Source organism: Trichoderma citrinoviride (genome assembly GCF_003025115.1).
Source record: "Trichoderma citrinoviride strain TUCIM 6016 unplaced genomic scaffold BBK36scaffold_8, whole genome shotgun sequence".
Lineage (NCBI taxonomy): Eukaryota > Fungi > Ascomycota > Sordariomycetes > Hypocreales > Hypocreaceae > Trichoderma > Trichoderma citrinoviride.
This window is the reverse complement of record NW_020194716.1, coordinates 1,514,577-1,528,176: the sequence shown is the minus strand read 5'-3', so window position 1 is coordinate 1,528,176 and position 13,600 is coordinate 1,514,577. Positions and strand designations below refer to the sequence as shown.

The following is a 13,600-nucleotide window of genomic DNA, read 5'->3' as shown; positions in this document are numbered from 1 at the left end:
AAGAAGCAATAGGATGACGGGAATCAGCGCTGGTGATGGCAGACGATGGAGACTGGCTGGAGCAAAGATGATGGGATAATGCCTGATAGTGTCACTGCTGGAGCTCGCATCGTCCTCGTGCACCCGCCGCGATAATCAGAACCGAACCGAACGCTGCAAGCGCAGGGCTCGTACCTGGGTACTTGGGCCCGTGCAGGCCAACGGCGGCGGTGGCAGCGGCGTTGCGGTCTGGACCGCTGGTCACTGGGTACATTGATGTGCTTGCGATGCGCCGGCCGTGCGCTGGAACCGCCCGCACATCCCCCGGCCGTTAGCGCTCTCGTGCGCTGTATCTCGCCAATCCCAGCACCCTGCAAGCCTGTGGCCTCCCCACCTCCGGAACGACGCGATCTCGAATCCTCAACTCCAAAAAAATTCCTGGACCGCGTTTTGCGAACGTCCCGCTCGCTTGCATGGTGCCTGTCATCCGAGTCATGGGATCGAGAGCCCTTCCAGCGCGCAACAAACTCGCCGCGTTTGCCTGACGGAACTTGCGACTGTCGAGCATCGGCTGGCGGTCACTCGGCACTTGATACCGACAAACTTCTTTGTTACTGCCGGCGCCAATGTGCCCCCCGAGCCGCATCATATGAAGCCTGACAAGCCGCCGCCACGTCCAGCATCCATGTCTCTCGCAACGTCCCCCGCCCACGATGTCGCCAAGCTGATGGGCCGCCGGAGCATCAGCACCATCCCCAAGGACCAGAAGTCGCTGCTGGAGCGAAAGGACTCGTGGGCCGTTGACCAAGATGGGCGGCAGGGCCTGGCGACGGTGCCGAAGCAGGTTCTGCAGACGCTGAAAGAGGCCTTTATCCGCCTCCAGGGCGAGACGGAGAAGGAGGACCCTGAAGAAGAACGAGAGGAAGAAGAAGAGGAGGAGGAGGAGGATGACGAAGAAGAAAGCGCCGAACTGCCTCGTCCTTCTGCTGCCAACGACCGCGGCAGGCAGAACGGACATGTCCCCGGCTCAACGGCCGTGAGGCCAAGCAGTCCGCCGCCATCGTCGCCGGAAGTCCCCATATCGTCCTGGCCGGCGTCTCCGGATCGATCGAGAGGCCGCGTGCAAGATGCAATGTCCGATGTCGATTCGCCCGACGAGACGCCCGCAAGCCCCGCGCATATGGCTGTTTCCGAGGTTCTCAGCCAGCCGCTCTTCCATGCCACGCCGAACCCGTCGGCTCTCAGCGAGCCCGAGGATCTCGAGATGGAGCTCCCGCAAGCTCAGGAGACTCGCGAGGCGCCAATCAATCGCGTGGCCACCGTGATCCGCCAGGCAGTGGCGTCTCAGGAGCCCGCGAGCTTAGTGACAAGCCTGCCGAGCACCACGGATACGCCCCCATGCGCGCAGCCGCAGGCCGCTACTTCGTCGGGAACTCCAAAGTCGTCTGTGGTGCCAGCTGATCCCGCTCACGGCCGGTCGCGACGCATGAAACCGATCGCCTTTAGCGAGGACAACAGCCCGAGAGCTGCTGAGCCTGCGGCGAACCCGGGCCCCTTCACGCGCAGACCTTCTATGCGGTCATTGCCCGGGCCAAACGTCCAGGACGCATTCTCCTCGAGTTCGGATACTCCAGCCCCCTTTGAGCAGGAGAGAGCGCAGAGGAATTCATCCCCTCCTCCGCCTCCGCCTCCTCCGCACAACTTTACCAGAAACGCTACCTCGCAGCACAGAACGTATGGCCAGCTCGACGGCGCCATTAGCCGAGAGATCTCTCCGTCCCGACAAACCCCCATGCACCAGCTGTATCGGATACAGGCGGCAGTCAATGTATCCATCAGTGACCGCGTGGCACCCTATCGCGCTTTCACCGCTACGTATCCCGATTACACCACGGTTCATTCCGGTAACCTGCTTAGCTTTATCCAGGCCTGTGTCTATCTGCGGATGCTCCAGGAGGAACGGCGAATGCGCGAGTACCTGTACGACGACTTCATCCGTGCCTGGTCAAGCGGCTTTCTACCATATGTGCGGAACGCCGGCCCTGGCCAGGAGCCATTGCCTGCGCTCGAATGGTTCAACATGCTTAAAGGCCCCATTCTCTTCAACCGCATGTGTGTGAATGCAGGCAACATCGACCTGGTACTGAACGCATATCCTGAGGAAGCGTCAAGGATCAAAGCCATACTCGACAGAAGTCTGCAGCAGCCGGAGGAAAGCCCCGAGTCAGAGCCGGAGCTTCTTCCAGGGATCGAAATGGAGCTGGAGCCGGAGCCGGAGCCGGAGCCGGAGCTGGTCAGGAGGCCTGAGCCTCAGCCTCGGCGGGAGCGGAGACATGAGCCGGAAGTCATAGACATTGCGACCAGCGACGGCGCCATGGACATTACTGCGGACGAGGAGCCGCAAGCCGAGCGGCATCATCCTCGCCCGCCTCCTCCCACGAGAGAAGCGCCATCCCTGCCGGCGCCGTCACGGGCAGCCCCTCCGCCGCCTCCGCGGCCGGCGTCCCCCGAGCTGGGGAGCGACGACTATGCTTTCGACACACCTCCTCTACCGCCCAAGCCGCCGTCGCAAGCAAGGCCGCGGCCGAGGTCACGGTCACGGTCGCGATCGCGGTCACCATCACATCAGCGCTCGCGCGCACGTGAAGCACAGGCTCAACCAAGATCTGTACTACCGCAACCACAGCCGCAGCCACAGCTGCAACAACCACACAGGCAACTCACGCTTCCCCAGCGCCAATCTCCCAAACGTCGCCAAGCCGCCTCCTCCAACCCTCCCATACCTCCTCCCCCCATCCCAGTATCTTTCGCAGCGCCTCCTCCTCCTCCCCCATCGTCATCAGCAACAGCAACGCCATCCAACAAGCGTCTTCAACGGAAATCTCCCCACCGCCCAGCCGCCGAACAAATCCAACAACAACAGCACGCCATCTCGAGCAGCAGCAGCCGCCCCATCATGCCCAGCTCAACAAGCAGCACCACCACCAGCCGGCCGATTCCGAAGCCGCGCAAGAGATCGGCCGAGGAGCGGGCGCGGCTGAAGGAGCATTTCCGGAGGAAGGCTACGTCGTCGTCGACGAGCCATATCGGGAGCGGGCTTGATTGATGGGGGACTGAACTAACCTAATTTTGTCTCATTGCTTTCATGGTCTCATTGCTTTCATGAAGTGATAAGAATGGGGGTTAAGAACAGAGCAAATGGGTGTTGGGTACTGATAAAGGGTGTGTGTGTGCGGGAGAAAGATTGGGAGCGAACCTGGGTTTGGATTCAAACGATTTGTATAAATGGAATAACTTACTTATGCGAGCGAGCAAATTGGACTGACACATAGTGAATGACAGCAAAACACAATGATGGTTGGATAAAGCAAAGGCAAAATAGCATACCGGGGCGGTTTTTAATGACTACTTACTTACCTTGCTCTGGATGAAAGATCGGGGTGTACAATATCCCACAATGAGTAATGATACCCCCTTCAAGGATGCAATGACAATGGCACTTCAGAATGGGAACAAGGGGAGATAGAGGAGAGACGAATGTTTCCATTTCGTATCTCTCGCCTTTCTCGCATTTTGTGTTGAACTCTGTCTCATGATCTGGTCTAATTCATCCTGCCAAAAGCCTGTCAAACACACAGGTGTCATGTCCGAGAAGAAGCATGACATGATGCATGCATTTCCATTCACAAACACATGAGTATTCATCAAATCAGATCAGATCAAAACCCGACCGACCAAAGAATCATCAATAACAAAGAAACCTCGTCATGAAAAAGTAAAGTAAGATGAAAGAAGATAAGAGAAGAATAGACAAGAGTCTCGTCGAAGAAGCAAAATAAAACAAAGGCTCCTTGAGGAGCACTAGCGAACCATCTAATCCGTCTCATTCCAGAAGGATGAATAATAAAAAATCTTTTGTGTTTGAAAAAAAAAAAAAAAGCAACAGCAACAGCGATACTGCAACACCCATGGTAATTTTCTTTCTGCTTTGTTGGTTTCTGTTTTTTGTGTCATCTCGGCGTGTCAAAAAGCCGAATGATAAGATCCATGGCCACCAACGAAGGGGCCCTTGAGGGGTTTCTGTATTCGTCTTCATGTCCATTTGCTGTCTGGATACCTGGCGTCGAATAATAAAGAAAAAATCGTCGAGAAGGCGGATATGGAGGTTTTCTCATAAAAAAAAAATTGGTAGAAATGTAAATCATGACGTGTCGTGTAAGCATTAAAAATGGAAAGTCGTTGCGTTGATCCAAAGGTAGAGAGAGGATGGATGGTAGGTCCTGTCCGCTTGGGGGCCAGTGCGACATCAGGCTGCAGAGAGGAGAGCTGGAAAAAATGTTGTCGATGCGAGAGAACCGAGTACGAGGCATAGCATAGGAATTCAAAGTCGCGGCCCGCTGCACCTAGGCTTCTGTCGGCTCTGCCTCGCGCTTTGAAACCGGCGAATCCGTCTTGGATTCCGTCTTGGACTCGGCCTTTTCGGCAGCAGCGGCATCGTCGCGCTGCTTCTCCTTGGCGGCAGCCTCAGCCGCCTTCTTCTTCTGCTGGCGCCGCTCCTCCTCGGGCGTCAATGTCCGCAGCTGCAGAGCGTGGATGCCGCCCTCCTGGGCCATCTCGTCGCGCAGCAGGGCGTAGACCATGCGATGCCGCGCGGGCTGCATCTTGGTGGCGAAGACATCGGAGATGATGACGAGGCTGCGAGGAATTGGTCAGAGCGATACGAACAATGCCACCCGATCTGGCGGACGGCAGCCGAAAGAGCCTTACCGGAAGTGCGTCTCCTTGGAGGTGCTGCCGGCCATGGCCTTGTGGTGGGAGTGGAGGTGCGAGTCATTGTAAATCTCCAGCGTCAGCGGGCTGAGAGCCGCAGTAAGCTGTGGATGGGCGGAAAAGATGTCAGCAGCGCGCCCTCACACAGAAAGGTTGATGCATGGATGGATGAATTTGGTAAGATGAGATGATGCAAGAAAACACACCTTTGCGCGGATTGCATCTTCAAGGGGTGTTGCTGAGCCCATTGTGGAAAGTTGACGGCTCACGTTGGAGAAGCCGAGAGCGTATCGCCGGAACATGGTGACGGAGTGAGAAGGAAGAAGAAGAAAAAAAAAAAGTCGAGATGCGTCGTTGTTAGTGGAGCTGGTTGAGGCTCTGCTGGGCGGTCCCTGGTGCGGCAGGCGGAAATCACGAGACTTGGTGTGAAGCTGCGGATGGAGAGGCGGTCGCGGGTGTATGAGCCGGCAGAATCGAGATTTTTTTTTTTTCCAGCGGTGGATGAAAGAAGTGGCTGCTTGGTGGGCAAGACGCAGGACGGCGTGGGTGATTTATGTAGAAGAGATCCAAGGAGGAGAGAGAGTGGAGAGCAAAGTAAAGTAAAGAACAAAGACGGTCCTGAGCCGGGCGGGCAGACTCGAGAGAAAAGAGCAGCAGCAAGGCACTACTTGTATGTTATCGTCTCATGGGCAAACAAGGCGCGAGATTCGGTGAAGTCGGTGAGAAGAAGCAACAAGTGCGGCATGCATGACTCCTCCCAGAGTGGCGGCGATCCAATCAGGGCGCTGGCAGGCCCCGGGAACCATGGAGCGGTGACGAGGGGGGGAAGCGGCGGGTTCCTGGACCTGGACGCTGGGCGTGGTTCCAGCGCTGCATCTTCGCGGGTTGCAAGTGGTTGCACCAGGCCAGGGGGGGAGGAGGAGGAGGAGGAGGAAGAAGAAGCAGAAGAAGAGAAAGGGGGCAACGCAGCAGAAGGATTCATGTTCTGGGCTTTCTCACACGCCCCCCCGAATGGCTGCATGGGGGGTTGACTTGGGTGGTTTTCTGCTTCCTTTTGTCTCGATGTCGTTTGTCTTGTGCTTGATGCTATAATTGGGCCGTGGGCAACAGGAGACATCGGATGGTGCTACTCGGGAGGAGACTAGCAGTGCGCCACCACCACTGACAGACACCAGACTTCTTGACCGTATAAACCAAAGATTGCTGGATGTACAGGAATCTGTCTCGACGGCCCAAGGGAAAGCAAGCCGTGGCCTGCTGGCTGCTGCTTGCGAGCCACGGCTGGAGGCAGGGAGCTGTACGAGGCGGCCGAGTCGTGACAGGAGCCGGCACGAGCAAGCCAATGCCCAAACCCGCCATCATGACGGGCGCTGAGACAAGGCACGATACCGATCACTTGGTGAGCTCCAAACATGAACTGCACAGATCGATAGATACCCAACACTGTTTGATGGATCGCCCGGATCCGCCCACAACAAGCAAAGATGCCCTCTCTGGCGTACTCTCTTCCGGCACAGCACTTGGACGCAGCAACGCAACTGTTCCCGCGTCCCTTCACCTCCTCTTTGCTTTGCCTGTAAGACCATGTATGTATGTTCCTTCAGCCGTCCACAGAGCCAAGGCCGGCCTGTCCCATCGGCAAGGGGGTGGGCGAGCCTCCTGCAGGGCTGGTTGCTTTTTTCTTTTTATTTGCTGCCGGGACCAGGGCCTGGCGTGCCACGCACCACCCACCAGGTCGGGATTTGGGAGACCGCCCTTTTTAGCTCATGCCCACCGTCTCTCTCACATCGATCGAAGCCGCGATGATGTCGCATTGTGCGGGCTCTCGTACTCGTACGAAGCACTTGAATCAGCAGGGCCGGTAATACTTGTGCCCATTGGCAGACGGTGCCTTGGAGTATTAGATACCTGATGACTTGGTACGCACAGATGCAGTGCCACACACATGCAAAGGCCGTCAAAAAGAGAATGGAAGAGGGGGGTAGTTCTGGCGGTGCAACCACGCGAGCGGTGGAGAGAGACTGGGAGGTAATAGGCAAGGTACAAGTAGTAGTACTGGTAGTAGCATGGAAGATTGAACATGGACATGGAGCATGGGAAGAGAGAATGTTGGGGCACCGGAGCAGATGAGCAGGCAATGGAGTGAGAGAAAGAGGGCAACAGATGGAGATTTCTCTCAGGAGTGCTGCGTACAGGCAGGCCTTGTTGCGGACAGGACAGGCATTGGACGCTGCTGTTCATCTCAGGTGCATGATGCGATGTGCTTCAATCTCCCCGGCGTCTATTGGCAGTTGTAGCTGAGATGCCTGGCAAGGGAGTGCCTTGGTAATTCGCCGTCCATCTGCAACTAGAAGAGGCGGATATTAGTCTATTCTGTTGCTGCTCTTCGCCGTCTCCCTTACATGAGGGTATCAACGAAGAAAATGTGACAACTCTTTTTACGTCTCGGCCTCCGAGATTGCTCTTGGTTCGACGTGTATCCATCCCGTCTACAGCAGCTTGTCATCTACCAAGACATCCAATACTCGTCCCAGTCAAGTTGCAACGGCTCCGTGCAACCAGAAAGCCCCGTGTCACCCTCGCCGTGATCCGCAAGGTAGCATCATCCCAAGATCCAGCGATGCACACAAGTCAGTCACTCAGTCAGTCCCCTCCTCTTCTTACTCACTCCCTGAACCCCCTCCGGCCCCCCTGACCGTCTCCAGCCCGCCGGGTCGCCAAAAACCCGCAAAAAAAAGAAAAGAACCACCGCCGAACGGAAACGTGACAGAAGCGACTCACTGACTGACAGCAGATCTTCTGGCAAAAGTCGGGATGCTGGTTGGCCCCATGCTTGCTCACTCCTCTTTCCAGTGACCGCCCTATTGCCTTGCAACACCCCTGTCTGCTACCAAAAAGTGGCGGTCCCCGCTCACACACACTCTCACTCACCTCTTCTCCCGCGTGGGCATGGGGGGGGCCAGCCCAGTCAAGGAGTGCTTCTCTTAGGTGTTCTTTTTCTCTCTTTTTTCGCTCTCCGCCTTTTTGTGACATTTTTATCCCGCCTGTTTGGTTCCGCAGCCCACCGACTTTGGGATCGTTGCGTCCATCCATTGCCTCGGTCCCTGCCAGCCTGGTCCAATCTCCAGCAGCCCATCCCTTCTTCCTATTGTCCATGACCATTGATCAAGTCATCATCGTCCCATCTGCCGTGTCCTTGTGCAACATGACACACACAACGGTCAGGCCTGGCGTGCTCTGGTGTGTGTCCAAGTACCATGGACTATGTATTATCGATGTGCTGCCGTGCAACCCCGTCCTGAAGATCCCATAACGTATCACCTGTGCTTCGATATTGGTCCAACCGTCCGATGTGAACGAAGCCGGATCAATCCTCCCGGCTTTCCATCCATGGATCCAGTCTGTTCTAGCGGCCTGCGCTCACTGAAACAGCGCTGGAACCCGTAGAAGCCGCCGCCAGAAACAGCGCTGGCCTGCCCTTCCCGGCAACGGCGCCCTTGGCCCGACGTTCCGGCGGCTCGTCTAACGCCTGAGCCGACCCGGATCAAGAGGCCGCGGGTGACCTGGTACCTTAGGTAGTCTAGTAGCTGGTGGGTGCCAAAAATTGAAGCCGAACAACTTCCATGAACCATCACCGTCAAACCACCAACAAACATCGACGGCCGGCATCAGCATCGGCATCAGCGCCAAACGCCCAATCAGTCCAGATCAGCACCAGCAACACTGTCCCGATCGTGGGTTCACTCCCGAACGGCTGCTTGACTCGTCACTCGCAGCAGCAGCGAAACAACCGCGACGGCCGGAAACGAGGCCGCATGTCCACCCCCCCTTGTCTCTGGAGTTGCTTCTACTACTACCCCTCTCTGCCCTGTCTGCTCCGTCTGCCTCTCTCTGTCGTGCTGGGTTCACTGGCCGGCCATAGATACTGAGTAGCACGAGTTGTGTCAAGCACTTCTCGCGCTGCTTCGAAGAGCGCCCATCGACAACAGCAGCAGCATCTCCCCAAGGTAGTTCCTTGAAGGCATACAACGGTAACCCCAGGGCCATAATCCAACCTCAATCCTCGTTCAACCGCCCACATCCCACCCTCTCCAGATGATCTTCTCACCAGCCCTGCGCCGCCTCGCCTCGGCCTCCTCCTCCCGCCTTCGCTCGCATGGCCCCTCTTCTCTGCTTCTGCTTCCTTGCCGGCCCTGCGGGGCCCCTCCTCCTTCTGCACCCTCTTCCCACTCCCCCTCGCTCCCTCTCCATCATGCTGCTCTCTCATCCTCCTCCTCCTCCTCCTCGTCTTACTACGCTAGCATGAGGATGGCGTCCACCATGTCTGCAGCTGCCGCCGCCGCCGCCCTGCCTCGCCTGCCCGTCTTCGAAGCCGTGGCCCGGCACGACGCCGCCTCCCTCGCCGTGGTCCACTCGCTGTCTGGCCGCCGCTTCGCCTACGGCCAGCTGCTGGGCGATGTGCGCCGAGCCCGGGGCCGGCTGCTCGAGGCGCGTGGGAGGGGCCACGGCGAGGATCTCGACGGCGAGAGGGTCGCCTTTCTGGTAGAGAATAGCTACGACTACGTAGGTGAGCGATTATCCCAAGGAAACCATGTCCTTCATCAATCGTGTTAATGCACCCTTTCGTATCGTTCCTCGTACACGAGAATAAAACATTCGCTGATATCACATGTCCTCGTCATTCCCACAAAAACAGTCACCTTCCTGGCAATCCTCGCCGCCCGCGCCATAGCCGTGCCGCTCTCCCCAGCCTTCCCCGTCCCCGAGCTGGAGTATGTCGTCAACCACAGCGAGGCCTCGCTCCTCGTCTCGTCGCCCAAGTTCGCCTCCAAGGCCCAGCAGCTCCTGGCCGCGGACCTGACGTCCAAGCCAACCTACGTGGAGATGCCCAAGCACGTCGAAAGCGCAGTCGCAGACGGCGAGCATGTCCCCCTGGAAGACGACCTCAACCCGGGCCAGGCAGGCCTCATGCTCTACACCTCGGGCACGACCAACAAGCCGGTAAGAAACCCCCCCATGCCTCGTAAACTCTTTTCACATATGCTCTCTCTTCATAGTGTGTATTCTAACTTCTTTGGAAAAATCTCCAGAAAGGCGTCCTGCTCCCCCAGTCCGTCCTAACCGCCCAGGCCCGCTCCCTCCATGAAGCATGGGAATACTCTCCCGCAGACCACCTCCTGCACCTCCTCCCCCTGCACCACATCCACGGCGTCGTCAACGCCATCCTCACCCCCCTCATCGCCGGCTCCTCCATCGAATTCATGTTCCCCTTCAACGCGGACGCAGTCTGGCACCGCCTCGCAGCACCCTTCCTCCCCCCATCCTCATCCTCGCCCACCACCAACGGCAACAACAACACATCATCATCATCATCATCATCATCATCCCCTCAAACCACCACAAAAGAGAAAGTCACCTTCTTCACCGCCGTCCCAACAATCTACAGCCGCCTCCTCTCCTCCCACAAATCCCTGCCCCCCGCCGTCCAAGCCGCCTCCAGGGAAGCCGTCTCCCCCCAGAACCTCCGCCTCAACATCTCCGGCTCCGCCGCCCTCCCCACCCCCGTGAAATCCGCCTGGGCCGCCCTCAGCAACGGCAACGTCCTCCTCGAGCGCTACGGCATGACCGAGGTCGGCATGGCCCTCTCCTGCGGCCTCTCCTTCGCCGACCGCGTCGACGCCTCCGTCGGCTGGCCCCTGCCCTCCGTCCAGGCCCGCCTCGCCGACGTCGACTCCGGCGCCGTCATCCCCCCCGGCCACGACGTCGACCCGGCCACCGGCCGCGAGCGCTCCGGCGAGATCCAGCTCCGCGGCCCCACCATCTTCAGGGAGTACTGGCGCAACCCCGAAGCCACGGCCAAGGAGTTCGCCGCCCCGGACCCCGGCGACGACGACCCCCGCCCCTGGTTCAAGACGGGCGACGTCGCCGTCCGCCGCCCCGTCCCCACCGCGGGCCTCAACGCCCTCCGCCAGCCCTGGGCCCACGGCCCGCTCTACTTCATCCAGGGCCGCAAGTCCGCCGACATCATCAAGACGGGCGGCGAAAAGGTCAGCGCCCTCGAGGTCGAGCGCGAGCTCCTCTCCCTCCCGCAGGTCGCCGAGGCCGCCGTCGTCGCCGTCCCCAGCGGCTCCTGGGGCCACAAGGTCGGCGCCGTCGTCGTCCTCGACCCGGCCTCCGTCCCCCAGGGGCAAAAGTGGTCCGCCCTCGACATGCGCCGCGCCCTCAAGCCCAGGCTCGCCAACTACAAGATCCCGCAGGTCCTCAAGGTCGTCGACTCCATCCCGCGCAACGCCATGGGCAAGATCAACAAGAAGCAGCTTGTGAGCGCCGTCTTTGCCGATGAGCACAGTGGCGATGAAGCTGCGTAAACACACTCTTGCTCGCCTCTTCTATATCTCACCCAAGACATTCCCGCTCTCCACTCTCGCTATTGCCTTTCGCTATTGTTGATTGCCATCGTTCTTGTCAACTAGTCGTCAGACACGGAGATGGTAGAGCCGCATAGATAGTGGTAGGTAAACACCACGTCTTTGTACATGGACACGAAAAAAGAAAAGAAGATGAGAATAAAACAAAACCCAGTACCTCTGTCACATGGATTCCTCACGCAGTACACAAGGTGGTAGAAATGTCTTGAATAAGAAAGAGAATAGATGCATAAGAGTAGAAATAGCAGAGCATTCTTGGTCTGAACATCAAACATCTATTTTTGTAAGAGGATTCCTCCCCGTCTCGTCCCCATCCGCCGTACACCCTCGTCTGGCGCGGCTCCTTGACAGGTTTCACAAAGCACAGAAACGAGAGCGCCAGAGCCAACGCCATCGGTAATGTGAAAAGGATGCCATCGTTCCACAGCCATTAGTTGCCCCGAGAAGCCGAGTCCAAGCCTTGCCATGCGAAGCCCCCGGACCAAATCCGACAAAGGAAAATGAGTAAATCATGTCTCTGACCAGCCTCCATTTCAGCATGAAAAGGCCTTGAGCTGGAGAGACCGGGGTATGTGTTATGGATATATGGTTGAGGTAGGTGGGTGTAGCTGATGCGGTCCGTGTTTCGTCCAATCATTGTAGTCTCTCTTCAAACCATTTACACGACATACTTGGCCTTGGCTCGGGTGCTGCCGGCGTGAGCGCTGTCGGTGTGGCCTGAAAACTCAATCTGCTCGTTGGCAGGGAGCTCCAGCGTCTCCTTGAACCTGCGACCAATGTTCATGAGGATCTCCTTGCCCTTCTCGTTGCTTCGGCCCTTGCCGCCAGCAACGTCTCCGTCGCCTCGTCCGGGAATGCTCTTGCCAATGGTGCGAGTCCAGACACCGATACGGTAGAAGCCCTTGCGCACGTTGACAACCACTCCCATGACTTCGCCATCCTCCTCTTCCTCGAGCGTCTCGCCAATAGCGGCCATCATGACTTGGAGCCAGAGGCGGTCGACGTCGACGTTGCGCTTGTCCTTGTACTGGTAGGACCACTTGCCACCATGCTTATTCTGGGGGTCTTCCCACTCAGGACGCACGCCAGCCTTGAACAGATGGTAGTCGGACTTGAGCGCAAGTTCTGAAACAGGAGCAACGTTGTTCTGCGCAATGCAAAAGTCAGCAGGGTGAAAACACACGGCATTGAAGAGTCGGCACTTCTTCGCTGCTGTCATGTGCGCGCATTTCAGTTTGCGAGCGAGGATGGACCTACGTAGACACCCCAAAACTCCTCCACGGAATCAAAAGTAATGACCTCCTTCAACAGGTCGTTCCAGTTATCGCCCTATAAAGCACACACAGAATATTAGCTCCAGTCTCCTCAATCAACGCACTACCCCTCCCCCCCAACCCGCGTCACAGGCTCGCCAGCTCAACACGATGCCTCCCTCTTCCACCTCTTGCCAGCCAGCCCGCCAGCCCCCGCCACCTTCCCCGGGTGCCATCAACTGGAAAAAAAAAAAAAAGGATTGCTCCATACCTTTCCGCTCGGAGGCTTGGTGAACCACAGAGTCCACTTGCTCTGGAGAGGGTGCTTGACAGTGAAGTTATCCTTGTCATGGAACACGGTCACCGGCTTGCCGTCGTCCTTGTTCTCCTTGGTCTCGCCCGCGTGCTCGTCGCCGTTGGGGGAGATGGGGATCGTGTTGAGGTCGACCTGCTGGTCCATGTTTGTCGCATCGACAGCTGCGCTAGCCATTGTGTTTGTTGTAGATTTTTCCAAAGACTCGTTGGGCGTCGAAAAGCGTTCGCAGCTGTTGGTGATGAATAAAAAGTGACGAGGTTCGAAGGAAAAGTCGAAGAAAAGCCGGAGGGAGAATAAGAGAGAAGGGTGAAGAAAAGCTCGATGCTTTTTTTCAGAGAAGGCGGGATTCGAGAAAAATCGCGGGGCAGCAGCGGTTGGTGGGTGGGATGCAGGGGAAAAAAGCGACACCTAAGGTTAAGTTAAGGTAGGCAAGAGAGTGATAAAAGAGTTTGGGAAAAAGTCCTGCGGTGGTGGCGACGGATCAAGAGTCTCTGTTGGATTGCTCCTCCTGCTGTTTGCTGTGAAGAAGGATCGATGAGTGATAAAGAAGAGGATCAATGAAGGTGGCGATGGCCTTTCTTCCTTCTTCTTGTTCGCTTCTTCGTTTGTCGTCCGGATTTGCGCCAGGCAAAACTGTCGTCAAGTGTGAGCCAAAGCTTCAATCGGTGCTGGGGGAAAAAAATGTCACGTCTAAGCATGCCGCTAAAAGGAAGCCTCATCTGCGCCGCGGAGGAAAGTTGGCCTAAAATACGAGGCAAAAGTTGTTGAGTGGAAGTTTGACGCGAGGCCAAAGTACATGTACCTGCCACGTCTCCTCATTTCCTACGTGGCCTGGGTATTCTGTACATGGTATC

General features: G+C 57.3%; 4 protein-coding genes across 4 annotated transcripts; 2 read left to right on the top strand and 2 right to left on the bottom strand.

Annotated features, from left to right (window-relative positions):
- Nucleotides 1-664: 664 nt before the first annotated feature.
- BBK36DRAFT_1120724 (hypothetical protein) lies at nucleotides 665-3,085 on the top strand (the record flags this gene model as incomplete). The annotated part of the gene is made up of 3 exons (XM_024890734.1): nucleotides 665-2,272; nucleotides 2,375-2,481; nucleotides 2,926-3,085. 3 exons carry the CDS (start codon nucleotides 665-667, stop codon nucleotides 3,083-3,085), a joined length of 1,875 nt encoding a protein of 624 aa, XP_024749316.1.
- Nucleotides 3,086-4,499: 1,414 nt separating this feature from the next.
- On the bottom strand, nucleotides 4,500-5,069 carry BBK36DRAFT_1100721 (bola-like protein; the record flags this gene model as incomplete). Its single annotated transcript, XM_024889148.1, has 3 exons — nucleotides 4,500-4,674; nucleotides 4,747-4,853; nucleotides 4,956-5,069. Coding segments are annotated over 3 exons (396 nt in total), but the record flags the coding sequence as incomplete, so codon positions are not given.
- Nucleotides 5,070-9,069: 4,000 nt separating this feature from the next.
- BBK36DRAFT_1120355 (acetyl-CoA synthetase-like protein) lies at nucleotides 9,070-11,117 on the top strand (the record flags this gene model as incomplete). Its single annotated transcript, XM_024890686.1, has 3 exons — nucleotides 9,070-9,316; nucleotides 9,446-9,750; nucleotides 9,840-11,117. The coding sequence occupies 3 exons, from the start codon at nucleotides 9,070-9,072 to the stop codon at nucleotides 11,115-11,117; spliced, it is 1,830 nt and encodes a 609-aa protein (XP_024749314.1).
- A 718-nt stretch (nucleotides 11,118-11,835) lies between these two features.
- On the bottom strand, nucleotides 11,836-12,890 carry BBK36DRAFT_1169670 (eukaryotic translation initiation factor 4E; the record flags this gene model as incomplete). The annotated part of the gene is made up of 3 exons (XM_024895347.1): nucleotides 11,836-12,324; nucleotides 12,435-12,506; nucleotides 12,702-12,890. The coding sequence occupies 3 exons, from the start codon at nucleotides 12,888-12,890 to the stop codon at nucleotides 11,836-11,838; spliced, it is 750 nt and encodes a 249-aa protein (XP_024749313.1).
- Between the last annotated feature and the right edge of the window lie 710 nt (nucleotides 12,891-13,600).